The sequence below is a fragment of the Salvelinus fontinalis genome, chromosome 13 (genome assembly GCF_029448725.1).
Source record: "Salvelinus fontinalis isolate EN_2023a chromosome 13, ASM2944872v1, whole genome shotgun sequence".
Classification (NCBI taxonomy): Eukaryota; Metazoa; Chordata; class Actinopteri; order Salmoniformes; family Salmonidae; genus Salvelinus; species Salvelinus fontinalis.
In genome coordinates, this window is record NC_074677.1 from 46275987 (window position 1) to 46297169 (window position 21183).

At 41.6% G+C, this 21183-nt stretch overlaps 1 protein-coding gene across 3 annotated transcripts in view; it reads left to right on the forward strand.

Moving 5' to 3' along the window:
* Nucleotides 1–1040: 1040 nt before the first annotated feature.
* The window catches only part of st6gal1 (ST6 beta-galactosamide alpha-2,6-sialyltranferase 1), a 134151-nt gene continuing 114008 nt past the window's right edge, over nt 1041–21183 (forward strand). Inside the window, exons 1-2 of one of the 3 annotated variants that reach the window (XM_055943036.1) lie at nt 1041–1516; nt 1672–1777. In XM_055943036.1, coding sequence (XP_055799011.1) covers nt 1766–1777 — 12 coding nt within the window. In that variant the 5' untranslated portion in view covers nt 1041–1516; nt 1672–1765. The remainder of the gene's footprint in view (nt 1517–1671; nt 1778–21183) is intronic. The other 2 variants (XM_055943035.1, XM_055943037.1) reach the window with 2 other exon arrangements.

Genomic DNA, 21183 nt, shown 5'->3' on the forward strand with positions numbered 1-21183 from the left:
ATTGCATCCCGAATTCACTACACTTGTTAATTCCTGGTGGCACAACCTCGACTAACTTGTTGGACGACGGCTTCTTGAATATATCCTCTGTAAATTTACCCCGAATTAGCCTGGTAAAGGTACTGCTTATATCTCTATTCTTCTTCGTGTATTTATCGTCAATGTTTGAATAATCTTCATTGTTAAAATTAACACCGCTCCCTGGTGGTATAGTGGTTAGGATTTAACGCTCTCACCGCTGTAATCCGGGTTCGATTCCTGGTTAGGGAATTACATTTTCGCCTCTCGGCATAATGTTTTTGATGGAGATGTGTAGAACACGTATATATGCTACATAGGCTACAACAAAAAATGTCATATATTTTTTTTGTCTCAATGGGAGAATTACATCCTAATGAATAGCCAGCCGGCTCTTGTTCATGACATTGGTGGGACCTACAGATTCTCAGACTACCCATCCATCACCATCCATCTGTCACGCCCTGGCTATAGAGAGGCTTTTTATTCTCTATTTTGGTTAGGCCAGGGTGTGACTAAGGTGGGCAGTCTATGTTCTTTTTTCTATGTTGTTGTGTTTCTATGTGTTTGGCCTGGTGTGGTTCCCAATCAGAGCTGTCTATCGTTGTCTCTGATTGGGAGCTACTCTCAGGTAGCCTGTTTTTCCATTTTTAGTTGTGGGTGATTATTTTCTGTTTAGTGTTTTTTCGCCACCTTACAGGACTGTTCGTTTGTCGTTTTTGTTGTTTTGTTCAGTCTTCAGTTGTTTTATTAAAAATATGAACACTTACCATGCTGCACCTTGGTCCTCCTCTCCTTCTCCCGACGACATTCGTGACACCATCCAAAGACAACCATTTTATTTTCCTATTTTCAGAGGAAATTATATAATAACTCAATGCATTCATGCAACACTGAGATGAAACCTGGCAGCCCTTGCCTTAACAGTGACCTTTGCGTGTTTATTACAGCCTGAGCATGTGTGTGAAAGGGGCTGATGAATTGTGATATCCACTTTATCTAGACCAGTAGTCAGACTCATAATAAAGAGGAAAGAAATCTTTCTGACTAGGCTACTGTTGGTGCTCAGCTCACCCCTTCCCTCTCTGTCTTATTTCTTCTGTCTTTCTTCCCCCTGCAGAGATGGATTGCGTGCCTTGGCTGAGCTGCGCAGCTGCTGCAGAGATCTCACGGCGGCGCAGATGAAAGTATCGGTCTGGGCTTTGTCGCAGCACCGAGAGCTCGCTCCTTCGGCCCCGTCTCGTGATCATCATCACATCACCCGCCGAATAACGCCGTGCCGTGCACAGACACCTGCGGCAACCAACATTCGAGCGGATAATAAGAGAAAGGGCGATAGGTCGATAAATAGCCTAAAAATGTCGGCTATAACCGCGTTATTACCGTAATCATCGACTGACGGTAGGGACTATTGCCTCGATAACCTAACCGCGCACCAGAAGAGGAGGAAAGCCTCACTTGTTCAGGAACATCACTTGTGCAGGTCGGGTCCGAAGATGTATGCAGCAATGCAGACTTTACTCAAATAAACTTGTCAATGAATCTAGGCTATGTCAATCTGCATGCCCCTCTGTCCATCTCTCTCTCTCTCTCTGTTCTGATTAGCTCCGTCCATTGAGGTTTGTCTGTCTGTCTGTCTGTGTTCCCATACAGAGGCTGCTCGCTGGCCCAAAGAGACATGAGACAACTGCAGGAGGCAGGTAACTAGGCAACAATAGAAACACTGCACGCGCCACGGCGGGATAACATGGGGTACAAGGTAAGCGCGCGACCCCCCCCTCCCCCCCCCCACTGCATCCTATAATGACTAGTTGTCGTTGATTCAACCTGCATCTAACGTGCTTTGAATATATATGTTGTTATGGAACAGTACTTTATTGTGTATTATGGAAGAAAGTAGGTAGTTAACCAACTACTGGAAATGTACCATTGTGGATGGAAATTGTGTTATTTCATGTTGAAAAGCAGGGCTATTTTGGTATATTGGATCTGATAGCTAAAGGTGAATCGTTTTCATGGTTTCAGGTGTGTCTTAACACTTACTTTTTTTGTGCGGTGGTGGTGAATGAGTTTGGGCCCAGATCTGTTGGTCCTCTTGCCAACTCCATTGCTCATTATCAAGCCAAACATCATAGCAAAAACAAACTGGTATTCAGGTTAGTGCATGAGAGCATTATGAGGCATACCCGAATCCATGAGAGGGCACGTTGAAACTTGGCAGTTTTAGTTTTATGTCCCTGTGTAAAAATAGCAAAAAGCTCTAAATGATTGAGTGACACAGGTTGGCGCAAGATCTGTATCTTCGCTGAGCTGTGTCAGCACCATGGACAGAGCATGCATCGGTATGTGTAAGGAGGCTGTGCAGAGCCACTGGGGTGGTTAGGTATGACTCCTTTGGGTTTCCATAAAACGTGGGGAAAAAACTCTTCTCATCTGTGGTAGGCTAAGTGAATAAATGATAGGCCTCCGTCTGTAATATCTGATTTTCATTTATTAGGGCAAGGTCAAGTTTACTCTTGAAGCTGCTTCACTCAACTCTGCCTCACGCCCCACCATTACAGAGTTTAGTTCGCTACTTAGCTAGCTGTAAAAATTGTTAGTGTTATTAACCTTAGCCTATTTAGCTAACTCGAAACAGCTAATCTGCCACTACCATGTTGGATATCAGAAATATATCAGAAAAATACTCAAACAAAGCCAAATGAGAGCGATGAGCAGCAGCAGCATCAAACCACCTAGCCCAGCATCCAAGCTCCAGCTATTTCTGAGTGCAGAGCCTTCCCCCTCTTCCACAAGCGCTGCCAGGATAGTGGCTCCACAGCCCCCTCCACCTCCAACTGTTCCTGACGATCATGGACCAGAGGTACCAGCCCAGGTTAGCCTAGAATCCTACCATAGCCACAGGTTTTCTGTCCAAAAACGCTCATTAAATAGCAACTGGAATTGCATCAAACACCTGGACACCATGTGTTTGATGTATTTGAAACCATTCCACTCATCCCGCTCCAGCCATTACCACAAGCCTGTCCTCCCCAATTAAGGTGCCACCAACTTCCTGTGATAGAAAGAGAGTGTCTGGAATACTCAGTTACTGCAGATGCAGCATTTTGTTTCCCATGTAGAATGTTTTGTGTTGGGTCCAATGCTATTGCAGACAAGGCCTTTTCCCAAGCTGGGTATTCTAACTTGAAGCATGCTATTGATAGTACCAATGGATTCGCTAGGCACGCATCAAGTAAAGCGCATTTGAAATGCACTGCGGAAAGAATAACAGGTTTTGGTATGGGTACTGAGGTATTAACACTTGTTAATGATGGGCAGCTGGCAAGAAATCGCATGTTTGTGTCAGCGATTGTGGATGGAACATACTCTCTGGAAATACAAGGAACTTGCCAAGGTGTTTAGCACCATACCCTACAATGCCACATACACGGCACAAGATATTCAACATTAAATCATAGGGCTCATGAGTGAGATTGTCACTGAGGAAGCTACATGCAATAACTCATTTTCCACTTTGACAAAAGTGTTCAGTCAGCACAGAAAAAGCATGCTACACCCGAGGAAAGCTAAGCTAATTCAACTGACATTTGAGGGGGATCTTACAAGAAGATTTGGAGGAGAATGGAATGATCAATTACTCAGGAAGTTCCACAGAGGATCAAGGAGGCTTCAACTGGTCTGAAAAGGTAAGAAACAATCTAGCTGTTTTTAAACATGTTTTTAATCTGCTTTAGTTTGTAGGGCTCTGTCCATGGTGCTGCTAGAGAGCAGCTGAGATTTCGCGCTAACCTGTTACTTCTTGGTCAAAAGCATTTAAACTTTTATGTTTATTGTGGAATAGTGTGATATAAACAGAATATGTTTATTGTGGTATAGCGTGATGTAAGCATAATTCCATATAATTCCAATGCAAAAACCCAAATGACGCCCCTGGGTATAGCTACATATATAAGGAGTTCCCACATATGCTGAGCACTAGTTGGCTTCTTTTACTTCACTCTGCGGTCCAACTCATCCCAAACCATCTCAATTCGGTTGAGTTCGGGTGATTGTGGAGATCAGGTCATCTGATGCAGCACTCCATCACTGTCCTCGGTCAAATAGCCTGGAGGTGTATTTTCGGTCGTTGTCCTGTTGAAAAACAAAATGATAGTCCCAATAAGCGCAAACCAGATGGGATGGTGTATCGCTGCAAAATGCTGTGGTTGTAACGGTCCTGTGTGTAGCTGGTGTAGAGAGTCAGGCGCAGGACAGCAGATATGAGTAATCAACGTACTTTACTCAAATTTACAAAAATACAAAGCAACATAGCGAGCCCACAAAAACGGGCCGATGTACAAAGAACAATCAGTCACAAACAAAACATGGGGAACAGAGGGTTAAATAATAAACAAGTAATTATTTTTGTGAAGCCAGGTGTGAAAGACAAAGACAGAACAAATAGAAAATGAAAAGTGGATCGGCGGTGGCTAGAAGGCCGGCGACGTCGACCGCCGAACGCCGCCCGAACAAGGAGAGGGACCGACTTCGGCGGAAGTCGTGACAGTGGTAGCCATGCTGGTTAAGTGCAACTTGAATTCTAAATAAATCACAGACAGTGTCAAAAGAAAAACACCTCCACACTACCACACCTCCTCCTCCATTCTTCACGGTGGGAAAAAACCACGCGGAGATCATCCGATCACCTACTCTGCATCTCACAAAGACATGGCGGTTGGAACCAAAAATCTCAAATTTGGACTCATTAGACCAAAGGACAGATTTCCACCGGTGTAATGTCCATTGCTCGTGTTTCTTGGCCCAAGCAAGTATTTTCTTCTGATTAGTGTCCTTTAGTAGTGGTTTCTTTACAGCAATTCGACCATGAAGGCCTGATTGACTCAGTCTCCTCTGAACAGTTGATGTTGAGCTGTGTCTGTTTCTTGAACTCTGTGAAGCATTTATTTGGGCTGCAATCTGAGGTGCAGTTAATTCTAATAAACTTATCCTCTGCAGCAAAGGTAACTCTGGGTCTTCCTTTCCTTTGGCAGTTCTCATGAGAGCCAGTTTCATCATAGCGCTTGATGGTTTTTGCGACTACACTTGAAGAAACTTTCAAAGTTCTTCAAATTTTACGGATTGACTGACCTTCATGTCTTAAAGTAATGATGGATTGTAGTTTCTCTTTGGTTATTTGAGCTGTTTTTCCATAATATGAACTTGGTCTTATACCAATAGGGCTATATTATATATACCACACCTACCTTGTCACAACACAACTGATTGGCTCAAACGCATTAAGAAGGAAAGAAATTCCACAAATTAACTTTTAACAAGGCACACCTGTTAACCTGTTGAGGCTGGGGGCGCTGTTGTCACTATTTATGCTAATCGTGTAATTTTTGAAACGGCTTCCCACAAAATTCTTGATCGTACAATATGCATATTATTATTATTATTGGATGGAAAAGAGTCTATAGTTTCTATAGGAAATTTTGAAATTTTGTCTCTAAGTGGAACAGAACCCATTCTACAGCAATTTCCCTGACATGGAGTCAGATTTCAGAAATGTTGGCCCCTGATCTGGAGTCAGTTAAAAGGCCACTGTTATTGTTATGAGTATACGGACACTGCTTACGTCTTCCCCTGGATGCCTTTACGTGATGACGATTTGAATGGGGTCGATTGCGCGTTCACAGGCACTATAAATTAAAAAACCCTGTAGCTAGCAACTCTTTTCTTGGTGCGTCATGCGCGTGGAGGACACCGACCCGCACCTGTTCCAAGCATTAGTGTTGGGAGTAATCTTTCTCCGGTCATGTTAAGACTCGTTATAGGAGTTAAAAACATCATAAGGTAGTTAATTTAAAGCGTTTTATAGCAATTTATATCCGTTTAGTGCGATTTTGGGACATTTATTTCTGAAACGCTGTGAATCGCTGGGCACGCTTCCAGTTCATCCCGAACGCAGTTGGCATTTCCACATGGCAAGAGGACAGCTTTCCACCAAAAGACGATTAGACCCAAGAAAGGATCCTTTGCCCAAGATACTGATGGAAGAACAGCTCAAAGTAGGACATTTTTATTATGATAAATCGTGTTTCTGTCGAAAAATGTTAGTGGCTTAGGACGCCATGTTTTTTGACGTAGCTTCGCTTGGCGCAAACTGTATTGAAAAGTAAGGATAATTTAAAAAATGTAAATCCGCGATTGTATTAAGAATTAAATTGTCTATCAATCGCTGTCCACCCTATATTTTTTAGTCACGTTTATGAGTATTTATGTATAAGAGTAGATCACTGTCTAATATGGCGCACCAACATTTTCTCACCAGCTGGGCTACTTTTGTCATTGTGTAACCATGATTTTGGTGGCTAAATATGCACATTTTCGAACAAACTGTATATGCATGTTGTAATGTGATGTTACAGGGGTGTCATCTGAAGAATTCTGAGAAGGTTAGTGAAAAAATAATATATTTTGGCGATGTTTACGTTATCGCTCACTTTGGCTAGAATTAATGCTGGGGTAATGTTTGCACATGTGCTATGCTAATATAACGATTTATTGTGTTTTCGCTGTAAGACACTTAGAAAATCTGAAATATTGTCTGTATTCACAGGATCTGTGTCTTTCGATTAATGTATGCTGTGTATTTTTACGAAATGTTTGATGATTAGAAAGTAGGTAAACACGTTGCTCTATGTAGTTATTCTAGTCCATTTGTGACGGTGGGTGCAATTGTAACCTATGCCATCTACCTGAAATATGCACATTTTTCTAACAAAACCTATCCCATACCATAAATATGTTATCAGACTGTCATCTGATGAGTTTTTTTCTTGGTTAGGGGCTATAAATATCTTAGTTTAGCCGAATTAGTGATAGCTACTGTTGTTGGTGGACAAATAAAAGATGGTGGATTATGCTAATGTGTTTTTAGCTAATAGATTTACATCTTTACATATTGTGTCTTCCCTGTAAAACATATTAAAAATCGGACATGTTGGCTGGATTCACAAGATCTGTGTCTTTCATTAGCTGTATTGGACTTTAATGTGTGAAAGTTAAATATTTAAAAAATATATTTTTTTTGAATTTCGCGGCTCTGCCTTTTCAGTGGGGGTGGGGGGGGAGTGCCGCTAGCGGCACCCTCATCCTAGACAGGTTAATTGAAATGCACTCCAGGTGACTACCTCATGCAGCTGGTTGAGAGAATGCCAAGTGTATGCAAAGCTGTCATCAAGGCAAAGGGTGACTATTTGAATAATCTCAAATATAAATATATTTAGGTTTGTTTAACAGTTTTTGGTTACTACATGATTCCATATGTGTTATTTCATAGTTTGGATGTCTTCACTATTATTCTACAATGTAGAAAATAGTAAAAATAAAGACTCTTGAATGAGTAGGTGTGTCCAAATTTTGGACTAGTTCTGTATATATTCTACTATGGTTTTCTTGGTAGCCTATTGTTGCTGAACTCATGAGTGCCTAGCAGCATGGTTTTCCATGTTTGAAGGGGGCTTATAGGCCTATTTATTTGCAAGACAGCTGTGCATGGCTGCATCTCACTATGTTAGGCTGCAGGCTATGCTCTGGTTATTTGGATCTCCATTCACCTTTTGGTTACTGCGTTTGTTAACTGTTAATGCAATTTAGATTGTTTCATACCTTTATCAATCTGATATTTTGTTTACTAGGCCTACTACTTGGTACCACTGTTTTGTTCTGTTAACATTCATTAGTTCACATTCACAGTTGTGTCGGTTTTCTAAGCCAAACTGCTGTCTGGAAATTCTTACACAGGGACACTCAAAGTCAGTCTCGAATTAATACTTGTTTATTGTCAGCGCTGGAGAGGTTCCAACCAACTCAATGCACCATAGTACACATGTCAATCAGGAGCTCTGCCTGGGCAGACCCAGCAGTTGTCTTATATACGGCTATACACAGACAAGTTATATTTACATGATTTAGCATAATTAATCAATCATTACCGTTTTGTTTCATAACATGTGACAGACCAACACCTCACGAGGCTTCTTTCTAAGCTGAGACCTTGAAACGGAGATATCTTTCGTTCGTTCCTTCTCAAAACACGGGATGGGTGTACTGTCAAATTGCAGCTACTGATAGTGGGTATTTGTACAGTCAGCCACTTGCATGAACACAGAAATTGGTTATTAGAACAGCACATGAATAGAAGACAGAAATTAGTTATAAGAAAAGCACAAACATTAACATTTCCTTTACACTGCTATTTAGTATTTTTGTTTGCATGCATGAGTAACTGTCACATCCTGACCATAGTTCTTATGTGTGTTGCTTGTTTTAGTGTTGGTCAGGACGTGAGCTGGGTGGGCATTCTATGTTGTGTGTCTAGTTTGTCTGTTTCTGTGTTCGGCCTAATATGGTTCTCAATCAGAGGCAGCTGTCAATCGTTGTCCCTGATTGAGAATCATATATAGGTGGCTTGTTTTGTGTTGGGGATTTGTGGGTGGTTGTTTCCTGTCTCTGTGTTTTGTCCGCACCAGAAAGGACTGTATCGGTAAGCCACGTTTGTTATTTTGTAGTTTTGTAAGTGTTCACGTTTTCATCTGTCATTAAATATGTTGAACACGGAATACGCTGCGTCTTGGTCCGATCCCTGCTACACCTCCTCTTCAGACGAAGAGGAGAAAGGCTGCCATTACAGTAACTAGGCTGTTACTTTCAGCATACAGTTTGCATTATTTTGTTAAGACAGCTTTCACTGTTCTTGTAGCCTATGTTCATTACTAAAATAGCCTTGCTTTAGTGTGTACGGCGCTGTCCATTGTGCTGATACAGATTTCGTATGGAATGCCGTTTGGGTCTTTTCGTGTCAAAAAAGATACACGTCAAATAACACTATTTGACGTGTCAAATAAGCTTGTTGCCCAATCAGGTCCTGAAAATGACCGCACGTCACATAATAATTTAACGCGTTCATACATTTTTTACGTAGTTATTACACATTGATTACACTATCACTCGTATTTCATATGTCACAACGATTAATTGATACGCATGCTATGATGCTGGTAAAGTTGTCTCGCGCATCTATAGTGCTGGTCATAAAAGAAAGCTAGCTAGCTCATGGATGCAAACAATGTTCTTCCCCAAAAACACAGCAAAACGACATAATCTGTTTCAGTAGCGATAGTTAGCTAGCTAACTATATAGCTAGGTGTCATCTAAAATATCCCTCATTTATAAAACAGTTCTCATTTGATTAATGGTGGTCTGACCCATCTATGTGAAGCTAGCCACAATAGTGTACTTTGCGGTTAGCCTTCCAAATAAAAGTATGTCATTGACAGTGATGCAAATTAATACAAATAGAATTATGCCATAATTGAATAGATCATGCAAAACGAGGTTGAAATGTTGTTATATAAAATCAACAAAAGACAATAATTTGTTAATTTGACAAAAATCTGTTGAAATCACACTGTGTGTATTATACTTTAGAATTGCATTGGGGGCATATTTATTTCACTGTACAGCCTTACCTATGGATTGTGGATCAATGACATGGGGTATCAGTCTACTCAGTGACACCCAGAGAACATTAGCATCATAGCTCTTATTGCGGGACTCTGAAACAACTGTGAATTGAGCCACATTTATTGTCAAGCCATGTGTATTGAACACTATTCCAGAGGAAAACCGATACTGCGTGGATGTTTTGGAATCTGATAACTTTGAGGAGGATGTTGGGAAAAAATGTATTGAGTAGACTGATACACCATTTCATTGATCCCCAATACTTAGGTAAAGCTGTACAGTGCAATATGAATGTCAATACATACAATAGGCTGACTGGGGAGGTGATTTCACACGGTCACAGTCCTGTGATAAGAGCTTCAACACTAATATTTGCGTAAACTCTTCACAGTTGTGTTCTGCTGGTGTCACCGAGTAGACTGGTAACCCATTTCATTGCTTCACATTCCAACCATGTTTAACATTATCTAGTCTAAACATGGCATAATTCCACCAATTGTAACCTTCTTCATCACTTTCAGAGGTACTTTTATTTTGAAGGCAAACCGCAAATTACACTATTGTGCCTATTCCTTGTTTTTTTCCCAACTTCACAACACATAACCCGGTCAGCTCAAGCCTCATTAGCCAGATGAAGCTAGCTGGCTGCTTATAATGTTAGTTTTGAGCAACAGGATTAAGTAGCTGGCTAGCTAATTATGTTAATGAACTGAAGTTCAATTTCAATAGGCGAACAACAAGTGGCTAACTAGTTAATATTTACTCACAAGGATTCCTAAATCATTGTTAAGGATAATGAAAATGACTGCAGTTTCTACAGGTCATTGTTTTCAGGCTTGATGTATTGGTGCAAGCTGGGTACCAAGCTAAAACTAGCTAGCTACGACAGAAGTTGCGGTCAAACAAATAATGCCTTATTACCATCGCGGTATTGTAAAAACATCGTTTGTGGCCAGTGTGTCCTTGTTTGCAGACTTCTTTGTACAGCTTTGACAGTGCTACTGATAGTAGTGGCGTTTGGCGTTCACGTGCAAATTCATCACACACAACATTCTAATAGAATTGTTATTTGACAAGTCAAATTTAACGCTTATTTAACACGTCAAATATATATATATTTTTTTGATACATAAAGACCCAAACGGCGTTCCATAATTTCTAGCCGACTGTCACTTGAAAAGCACTCAATGGTCTCTACGTCTCAGCATTTGAACATGTTTATTGTGGTATAGTGGGATATAAGCAGAATTAAAACATAATTCCAATGCAAGAACCCCAGAAAATTTGTCAATTTTAACTTCCCCTTTAGTCACTTTATCCTGGCGCCGGGTCTGTTCCAAGGTGAGATCATGTGTGATACCTCCTCTTGGCACCATGGTGCTGGTGGTGCTATTTACATGACTAATTCCTATAAACCATGTAATGCAATTTCACTAAATGGTTTAAAGGGGAATAATGTCAAAGTTTGAAAATGTGTCTAAATTCCTAAACACCTCTGACTTGTATGTTCGCAGTGTATGTTCACTGTTTCTGTTAACAAAACAATTTTTGGACTCTGTCAGGGAACTCTCTCAAAGATTTCCAACCATGACCACAGTTCTCACTCCCATGGATGATAATTAACCAAAATTCAGAAACCCTGAAACCTCAGCGTCAGCAGTCGTCAGTATTATTAGCTTCCTCAGGATCTCTAGAACGAAATATGTACAGTTGAAGTCGGAGGTTTACAATACACCTCGGCCAAATACATTTAAACTCAGTTTTTCACAATTCCTGACATTTAATCCCTGTTTTAAGTCAGTTAGGATCACCACTTTATTTTAAGAATGTGAAATGTCAGAATAATAGTAGAGAGAATGATTTATTTCAGCTTTTATTTTTTTCATCACATTCCTAGTGGGTCAGAAGTTTACATACACTCAATTAGTATTTGGTAGCATTGCCTTTAAATTGATTCACTTTGGTCAAACGTTTTGGGTAGCCTTCCACAAGCTTCCCACAATAACTTGGGTGAATTTTGCCACATTCCTTCTGACAGAGCTGGTGTAGCTGAGTCAGGTTTGTAGGCCTCCTTGCTCAAACACGCTTTTTCAGTTCTTCCCACACATTTTCTATGGGATTGAGGTCAGAGCTTTGTGATGGCCACTCCAATACCTTGACTTTGTTGTCCTTAAACCATTTTGCCACAACTTTGGAAGTATGCTTGGGGTCATTGTCCATTTGAAAGACCCATTTGCAACCAAGCTTTAACATCCTGACTGATGTCTTGAGATGTTGCTTCAATATATCCACATAATTTTCCTACCTCATGATGCCATCTATTTTGTGAAGTGCATCTCCTTCCTGCAGCAAAGCACCCCCACAACATGATGCTGCCACCCCGTGCTTCACGGTTGGGATGGTGTTCTTCGGCTAGCAAGCCTCCCCCTTTTTCCTCCAAACATAAAGATGGTAATTATGGCCTAACAGTTCTATTTTTGTTTCATCAGACCAGATGCCATTTCTCCAAAAAGTGTGATCTTTGTCCCCATGTGCAGTTGCAAACTGTGTAGTCTGTCTTTTTTATGGCTGTTTTGGAGCAGTGGCTTCTTCCTTGCTGAGCGGCCTCTCAGGTTTTATCGATACAGGACTCGTTTTACTGTGGATATAGATACTTTTGTACCTGTTTCCTCCAGCACTCCAGGATTTCCACAAGGTCCTTTGCTGTTGTTCTGGCATTGATTTGCACTTTTCGCACCAAAGTACGTTCATCTCTAGGAGACAGAACGGGTCTCCTCCCTGAGCGGTATGACGGCTGCGTGGTCCCATGGTGTTTATACTTGCGTACTATTGTTTGTACAGATGAACGTGGAACCTTCAGGCATTTGGAATTTGCTCCCAAGGATGAACCAGACTTGTGGTGGTTTACAATTTCTGTCTAAGGTCTTGGCTGATTTCTTTAGATTTTCCCATGATTTCAAGCAAAGAGGCACTGAGTTTGAAGGTAGGCCTTGAAATACATCCACAGGTACACCTCCAATTGAGTCAAATGATGTAAATTAGCCTATCAGAAGCTTCTAAAGCATGACAATTTTCGGGAATTTTCCAAGCTGTTTAAAGGCACAGTCAACTTAGTGTATGTAAATTTCTGACCCACTGGAATTGTAGACAATTGTTGGAAAATTACTTGTGTCATGCACAAAGCAGATGACCTAAGCGACTTGCCAAAACTATAGCTTGTTAACAAGAAATTTGTGGAGTGGTTGAAAAATGAGTTTTAATGACTCCAACCTAAGTGTATGTAAACTTCCGACTTCAACTGTATTTGGTCTGGACACTGTATTCCTGAAGAGACACAAATATTCTCTGATTGCCCCTATCGTACTGCCCCTATTGTACATCTAGTTAATCTGTCAATGAAATATGGGTTCTTCCCCAATGCTTGTAAGTCTGCTGCAGTGATACCTGTTTAAAATCTGGTGACCCAACACTGGGGGAAAATTACTGACCTGTAAGCATTCTTCCAGTGCTATCAAAAGTAGCTGAAAGATGGGTGGTTGATCATCTGACTGATCACCTCAGTCAGGGCAACTCCATACATCAAATGCAATTTGGATTCAGAACTAACCATTCTACCGAAACAGCCAACTCAATCATGTACAGCTCACTCACCAGCGATGGCCGGTGCGCTTGAGTCAAAGGCTCTCTTGTTTTACTTTGAAAAACAATGCTGTTCGCTCAGTAAGTCTATTTGGAAGAGAGACTAGTCTTCTCTTTTCAGCAGGATCCATTTGCTTTCCAACCTGTGTTTTCCAGTGATTGAATTTGAAATATCCTGAATATTCCTGAATAGTCACAATGAATGAAAGATTACATGTAAAGACAATGTACATTTTCCCTCTTTTTGTCCCCCTTCAACCTCTCCCAGAATGCCACCAAACACACTTACAAAGAAAGGCAAAGTCATTGAGTTACATATCAGAAAACCAAACAAAAGTATACAACAATTCTACTTCAATACAAGCAAAAATGTAATAGCCTAACAATTTCAGGTGATTAGGTGATCCTATAGGCCTATAGCAGTAATCTCAAGGGGTGGGGGTGGGGCCAAGAGCACTAATCTGGAGGAAGTGTTTGGAGGATAGGATATCATCGGGTCCCAGGTGGAATAAAATTTGTTATACTTATTTTTTTCTAATTTGAGGAACAGCATCAGATCTCTGAGCCAAAGAGAGGCTAAGGTTAGGATTGATAGATTTCCAATCCAACAAAATCCTTCTGCGGGCCAACTGGGCGGCAAAAGCAATTGCATCCAGCTGTCTATTGGTCAGAGAATGATTGTTGTTTGGTAGTCCAAAAATAGTAATTTCTGCACTAGGCTGCAACTTTATATCAAATGCTTCAGAAGGTGTTTTTAATATAGTGGACCAATAATCTGCCTTTACACCTGTCACATCAATATTTGGGTAGAATTTGGATAATCTGGCTTTGCTTAAATGGATACGGTGAAGTACCTTAAACTGTATAAGACTGAGCGGGGCACAAGAGGAGCTTCCATTTACCCTAAGTAAGGCACCATTCCAGACTTCATCAGTGATCTCTCCACAAAGTTTCCTTTCCCACTCAGATCGGATTTTATTGAGGGATGGGTTACCAAGGGACATGATTATCTCAAAAATACGGGATATGAGTCCCTTTAGTTGAAAAGGTGTTTGCAAAAGGGCATCCAGACCCGATCTGGGTGATAGAATTGGAAAGGATAGTGTAACGGCGGCCTTCCGTCTCTTCACTAGAAGAGGGGGTGAAACAAGGATCGGACCAACACGCAGCGTAGCCAGTGCTCAACATGTTTAATTAACAAAACTACAGTGAACACTGAACAAATACAAGATAACAAAAGTGGCAAACCGATACAGACCTATCTGGTGCAGAATACACACACAGAGACAGGAAACAACCACCCACTTTCCCCAACACAAAACAAGCCACCTAAATATGATTCACAATCAGGGACAACGATTGACCGCTGTCTCTGATTGAGAACCATATTAGGCGGAACACAGAAACAGACGAACTAGACACACAGCATAGAATTCCCACCCAGCTCACGTCTGACCAACACTAAACAAGCAAAAACACATAAGAACTCTGGTCAGGACGTTACAGATAGAATATAAAGGTAATTAAACTTAGTAAGGCCATTCCTCTACCACAACCTGAAAGCTGAATCCAGTTTTCCTGGAAAGAAGAGGTGATTATTACATATAGGACCTTGAATAGAGAAATCACAGAATTTAAAATGTTGACGGAATTGAGTCCAAATTTCAAAAGTATTGACAACAATTGGATTGGATGTGTAGCGCGACACTGAAAGAGGGAGATTGGGGGTGACTAAGGCTGACAAAGAGGAGGAGAAACAGGAGTTGGCTTCTGTTTGACAGTAGTCCGTTTCTGGGGTGTGGCCCTTGATAATGGGAAATAATGTGAACAAAGTACTGATGCCTTGGGTGATGAGTACAACAGTAAGACCCAGGAAATGAAGTTTTCACCAAAGCCACATTTTCCCAGTACAGAGAATACATTTTCCTATTCTACCCTGTCAAATGCCTTCTCTGCATCTAAAGACATAAACACTTCAGGAACGTCCGAAGGTGCAGGAGAGTGTATGACATTAAGCAGACATCGAATGTTAGAAAAGGAGTGGCGAAACTTAATTAGCCCTGTTTGATCCGTCGATATGATGTCTGTCATAATGGTTTCTATTCGAGAGGCAAGCATTTGCTAAAATCTTTACATCTGCATTTAAAAGTGAGATCGGTCTGTATGAGCCACACTCAGATGCATCTTTGCTGTGTTTTAACAAGGGAGGGGAGCCAGTTTGGCAGAAGACTTTTGTAGAATTCAATTGGGTAGCCATCTGGTCCAGGGGATTACCCACTTTGCATTGCTGTAATTTAATATACAGTGGGGAGAACAAGTATTTGATACACTGACGATTTTGCAGGTTTTCCTACTTACAAAGCATGTGGAGGTCTGTCATTTTTATCATAGGTACACTTCAACTGTGAGAGACGAAATCTAAAACAAAAATCCAGAAAATCACATTGTATGATTTTTAAGTAATTCATTTGCATTTTATTGCATGACATAAGTATTTGATAACCTACCAACCAGTAACAATTCCGGCTCTCACAGACCTGTTAGTTTTTCTTTAAGAAGCCCTCCTGTTCTCCACTCATTACCTGTATTAACTGCACCTGTTTGAACTCGTTACCTGTATAAAAGACACCTGTCCACACACTCAATCAAACAGACTCCAACCTCTCCACAATGGCCAAGACCAGAGAGCTGTGTAAGGACATCAGGGCTAAAATTGTAGACCTGCTCAAGGCTGGGATGGGCTACAGGACAATAGGCAAGCAGCTTGGTGAGAAGGCAACAACTGTTGGCGCAATTATTAGAAAATGGAAGAAGTTCAAGATGACGGTCAATCACCCTCAGTCTGGGGCTCCATGCAAGATCCTACCTCGTGGGGTATCAATGATCATGAGGAAGGTGAGGGATCAGCCCAGAACTACACGGCAGGACCTGGTCAATGACCTGAAGAGAGCTGGGACCACAGTCTCAAAGAAAACGATTAGTAACACACTACGCCGTCATGGATTAAAATCCTGCAGCGCACGCAAGGTCCCCCTGCTCAAGCCAGCGCATGTCCAGGCCCATCTGAAGTTTGCCAATGACCATCTGGATGATCCAGAGGAGGAATGGGAGAAGGTCATGTGGTTTGATGAGACAAAAATAGAGCTTTTTGGTCTAAACTCCACTCACCGTGTTTGGAGGAAGAAGAAGGATGAGTACAACCCCAAGAACACCATCCCAACCGTTAAGCATGGAGGTGGAAACATCATTCTTTGGGGATGCTTTTCTGCAACGGGGACAGGACGACTGCACCGTATTGAGGGCAGGATGGATGGGGCCATGTATCGCGAGATCTTGGCCAACAACCTCCTTCCCTCAGTAAGAGTATTGAAGATGGGTCGTGGCTGGGTCTTCCAGCATGACAACGACCCGAAACACACAGCCAGGGCAACTAAGGAGTGGCTCCGTAAGAAGCATCTCAAGGTCCTGGAGTGGCCTAGCCAGTCTCCAGACCTGAACCCAATAGAAAATCTTTGGAAGGAGCTGAAAGTCCGTATTGCCCAGCGACATCCCCGAAACCTGAAGGATCTGGAGAAGGTCTGTATGGAGGAGTGGGCCAAAATCCCTGCTGCAGTGTGTGTAAACCTGGTCAAGAACTACAGGAAACGTATGATCTCTGTAATTGCAAGCAAAGGTTTCTGTACCAAATATTAAGTTCTGCTTTTCTGATGTATCAAATACTTATGTCATGCAATAAAATGCCAATTAATTACTTAAAAATCATACAATGTGATTTTCTGGATTTTTGTTTTAGATTGCGTCTTTCACAGTTGAAGTGTACCTATGATAAAAAATGACAGACCTCTACATGCTTTGTAAGTAGGAAAACCTGCAAAATCGGCAGTGTCTCAAATACTTGTTCTCCCCACTGTATAAACTCCTCTAACTGCAAAGGTTGATCAATTTCATCTCACTTTTCTGTACTAATGGTAAGAGTTTCCAAATTGTAAAGAAAATCATTCAGAACTGAATTGTCTTCAGGTGATTCTGACGTGTAAAAGTCTGAATAAATGTTTTTGAAGGTATTTTTGATTTCAGTAGGGCTAACTGTTAAGGCACCTGAGGTGTTGTGAATTTGAATGATCAGCTGTGAGGCAGATTTGCACTTGAGTTGATGAGCTAGAAGTCGACCAGCCTTTTCTCCATGTAAACAAAACTGTGTGAGCGGAGTAGCTGCTGCTCAGCCTTATCTGTGGATAGTACATTGTACTGAGTTTGAAGACTCAGCCTTTCTTTGTAAAGTTCTGGTGATGGAGAGGCAGAATATTTTTGGTCTAATTTCAGAATTGCGTCGATCAGCTGTTTAATATTCCATTGTTTATTGAGAGGAGAGGAAGAGGAGATTATTTCGCCTCTAAGAACGAATTTAGTGTTTACCAAAGTGTAGATGGAGAGATTGATTCTGTTTTATTTGTCTCAATAAAGACATCAATTGCATTCGATAGAATGGTGCAGAATGAATTGCTTGAAAGTAACGATGAGTTAAGTCTCCATGGGGGCGATTTGTATAGTTCAATGAGAATGAGAGGTTGAGCAACAGAGGAGCATGGTCACTAATAACAATGGCGGAGTATTACACTTTCTTAATACAGGGGAGAAGGGCTTTATCTATTAAAAAGTTGTCTGTCACACCCTGATCTGTTTCACCTGTTTTGTGATTGTCTCCACCCCCTCCAGGTGTCGCTTGTTATCCCTGTGTTTCCTGTCTCTCTGTGCCAGTTTGTCTTTTATGTTTTGCAAGTCAACCAGAGTTTTTACTCCTGCTTCTATTCTCTTTTGCTAGTCCTCCCAGTTTTGACACTTGACTTATTTCTGGACTCTGTACCCGCCTGCCAAACCATTCTGCCTGCCCTGACCTCGAGCCTGCCTGCCACTCTGTATCTCTTGGACCTTGAACTGGTTTTGAACTTTTGCCTGTCCACGACCATTCTCTTGCCTACCCCTTTTGTATTGTTTAATAAATATCAAGACTCAAATCATCTGCCTCCCGTGTCTGCATCTGGGTCTCGCCTTGTGCCTTTATAGTATATTCTAGAATAGGAGTGATGTACATGTGAAAAGAAAGAGAATTCTTTGTTACTGGGAAAAGGAATCTCCATGGATCTACACATTCTGCCTGGCTCATAAATGCAGACAAAGTGCTGGACATTTTTGAAGGAGATAAGGATCTAGGGTTTGAGCGGTCCAAGACTGGGTTGATCACACAATTCAAGTCCCCTCCAATATTGAAGTAGTGTGAGTTGAGATTAGGCAGCAAATAAATACGTTTGTTAATTAAATCAACATCATCGCAACTGGGAGCATAAACATTTACAAGCAAAACAGAAGTGTGAAAGAGAGAACCAGATACCAAAACAAAATGCCCCTGTGGATCCGAGATGATGTCAGCAGTGGTAAATTGTACTTTCTTATGAATAAGTATTGCTGTTCCCCTTGCCTTAGCATTGGATTTTGAATGGAATATTTGCCCTACCCAAGCTTTACGGAGTCTACAATGATCTGCTGCACACAGATGTGTTTCTTCTAAGAATGCAATATCAGTTTTTACATTCTTAAGATGAGCAAATACTGTAGCCCGTTTAACCGGGCCATTCATTGCCTTGACGTTCCAGCTTGTAAACCTAATAGCTGACCCCCCAACCCCCACCCCAATATCTGAATTGTCACTCATTGGAAGTTGAGATTACTAAATAAAAACTGGAATCGACATGAAACCCCTGTATAAGACCACCGATCATATCTTATGACAAAGGAAAAAGCATGTACTGAAAAGTTAGGCAAAATACTGTTGAAGTAGAATATGTAACAATCAAATGGTTAATGAAGGCAAACAACTTCCCCCTACCCCCTGACATAAACCCTCAAAATAGCACAACAAAATAAACACAGAACAAAATAACACTGTCCTATGCTCATCTCTAAGGCGGATCGCAGGGTTCCCCAAATAGAGTCAAACTCCCGGTTAACTACCTGCCACTTAACTTACCCTACACAAGAGGGCTCCCAATTATTAACAAAATGATTTACAACAACAGTTTTAAATTGTTTAAACTCAGATATTGACGGTTCACTCAATAGTCAATCAGTTACATCCTTCATTGGCTTTAACAACCGCAAATAGCCAAATAAAATGCTTCTGTTGGTCAAGACTTCGGCCCATGTGTTGTGTTCCACGCTCCCGAAGCCGCACCGCACAACTGCATCCACAGGTAGTAAAATATGATACTCAGGCGCAGTGCGACCACAAAGACTACAGCAGGGAACGCACCCCACAAACACGAATGCCAAAATATTCCAACGTCAATGAATCTTCGTAGAGGCGAAAGCTAAATACACTGCTCAAAAAAATAAAGGGAACACTTAATCAACACAATGTAACTCCAAGTCAATCACACTTCTGTGAAATCAAACTGTCCACTTAGGAAGCAACACTGATTGACAATAAATTTCACATGCTGTTGTGCAAATGGAATAGACAAAAGGTGGAAATTATAGGCAATTAGCAAGACACCCCCAATAAAGGAGTGGTTCTGCAGGTGGTGACCACAGACCACTTCTCAGTTCCTATGCTTCCTGGCTGATGTTTTGGTCACTTTTGAATGCTGGCGGTGCTTTCACTCTAGTGGTAGCATGAGACGGAGTCTACAACCCACACAAGTGGCTCAGGTAGTGCAGCTCATCCAGGATGGCACATCAATGCGAGCTGTGGCAAGAAGGTTTGCTGTGTCTGTCAGCGTAGTGTCCAGAGCATGGAGTCGCTACCAGGAGACAGGCCAGTACATCAGGAGACGTGGAGGAGGCCGTAGGAGGGCAACAACCCAGCAGCAGGAACGCTACCTCCGCCTTTGTGCAAGGAGGAGCACTGCCAGAGCCCTGCAAAATGACCTCCAGCAGGCCACAAATGTCCAAACATTTGGGTGTTTGTATTGTCTAGGGGGTTTTGTAGAGTTCATGGGGTTGTGTTCAGTGTAGGTGTTTATGTAAGTCTATGGTTGCCTGGATTGGTTCTCAATTAGAGACAGCTGTCTATCGTTGTCTCTGATTGGGAGCCATATTGTAGGCAGCCATAGGCATTAGGTAGGTTGTGGGTAATTGTCTATGTCTTGACGTTAGTTGCTTGTGTCTGCACTTTCGTTTGATAGCTTCACGGTCGTTTGTTGTTTTGTCTAGTTTGTATTAGTGTTCGTTTCTTCTTCTATTAAAAAGAAGATGTATTTATATCACGCTGCGCCTTGGTCCTCTCTTTCACCTAACGACGATCGTGACAGTAATATCCAAGTGGGTGTCATGAAAATCAGTCAGTTCCCAGCTAGCAAAGTAGCCAGCCACATATTCCTCCCGCCATGGCCAGCCAACCAGGCCGCTTCCTCTATCGACTTTACTCTATGCGCCGTAGGATGTAGACGGCGAGGATGGCTGGCGTTTTATTGACTCTTAACCAACCGTGCTATTTTGTTTGCTTTTCGCATTGTTTGTAACTTATTTAGTACATAATGTTGCTGCTACCTTCTCTTATGACCGAAAAGAGCTTCTGGCCATCAGAACAGCGATTACTCATCTCGAATTGGACAAAAAATCATATTTAATGAGTCGGACGGGAAGGATATACTCCAAACACCCGAACAGGACCTCATCCCCATCATTCGCTGCAGAAAGAAACTGAGATTTAGTGGAAAGTGATCGGCGTGCCTTGTGAGGATCAGGCGACGAGGCGCTAATCTGTCTTTGCCATCCGTACTGTTAGCCAACGTTCAATTGCTGGAAAATAATTGGGACGAACTGAAAGCACGTATATCCCACCAACGGGACATTAAAAACTGTAATATCTTACGTTGCACCAAGTCGTGGCTGAACGACGACATTAATAACATACAGTTGGCGGGTTATACACTCTATCGACAGGATAGAACAGCAGCCTCTGGTAAGACATGGGGCGGGGATATATGTATATTTGTAAAAAAACATCTGGTGCAC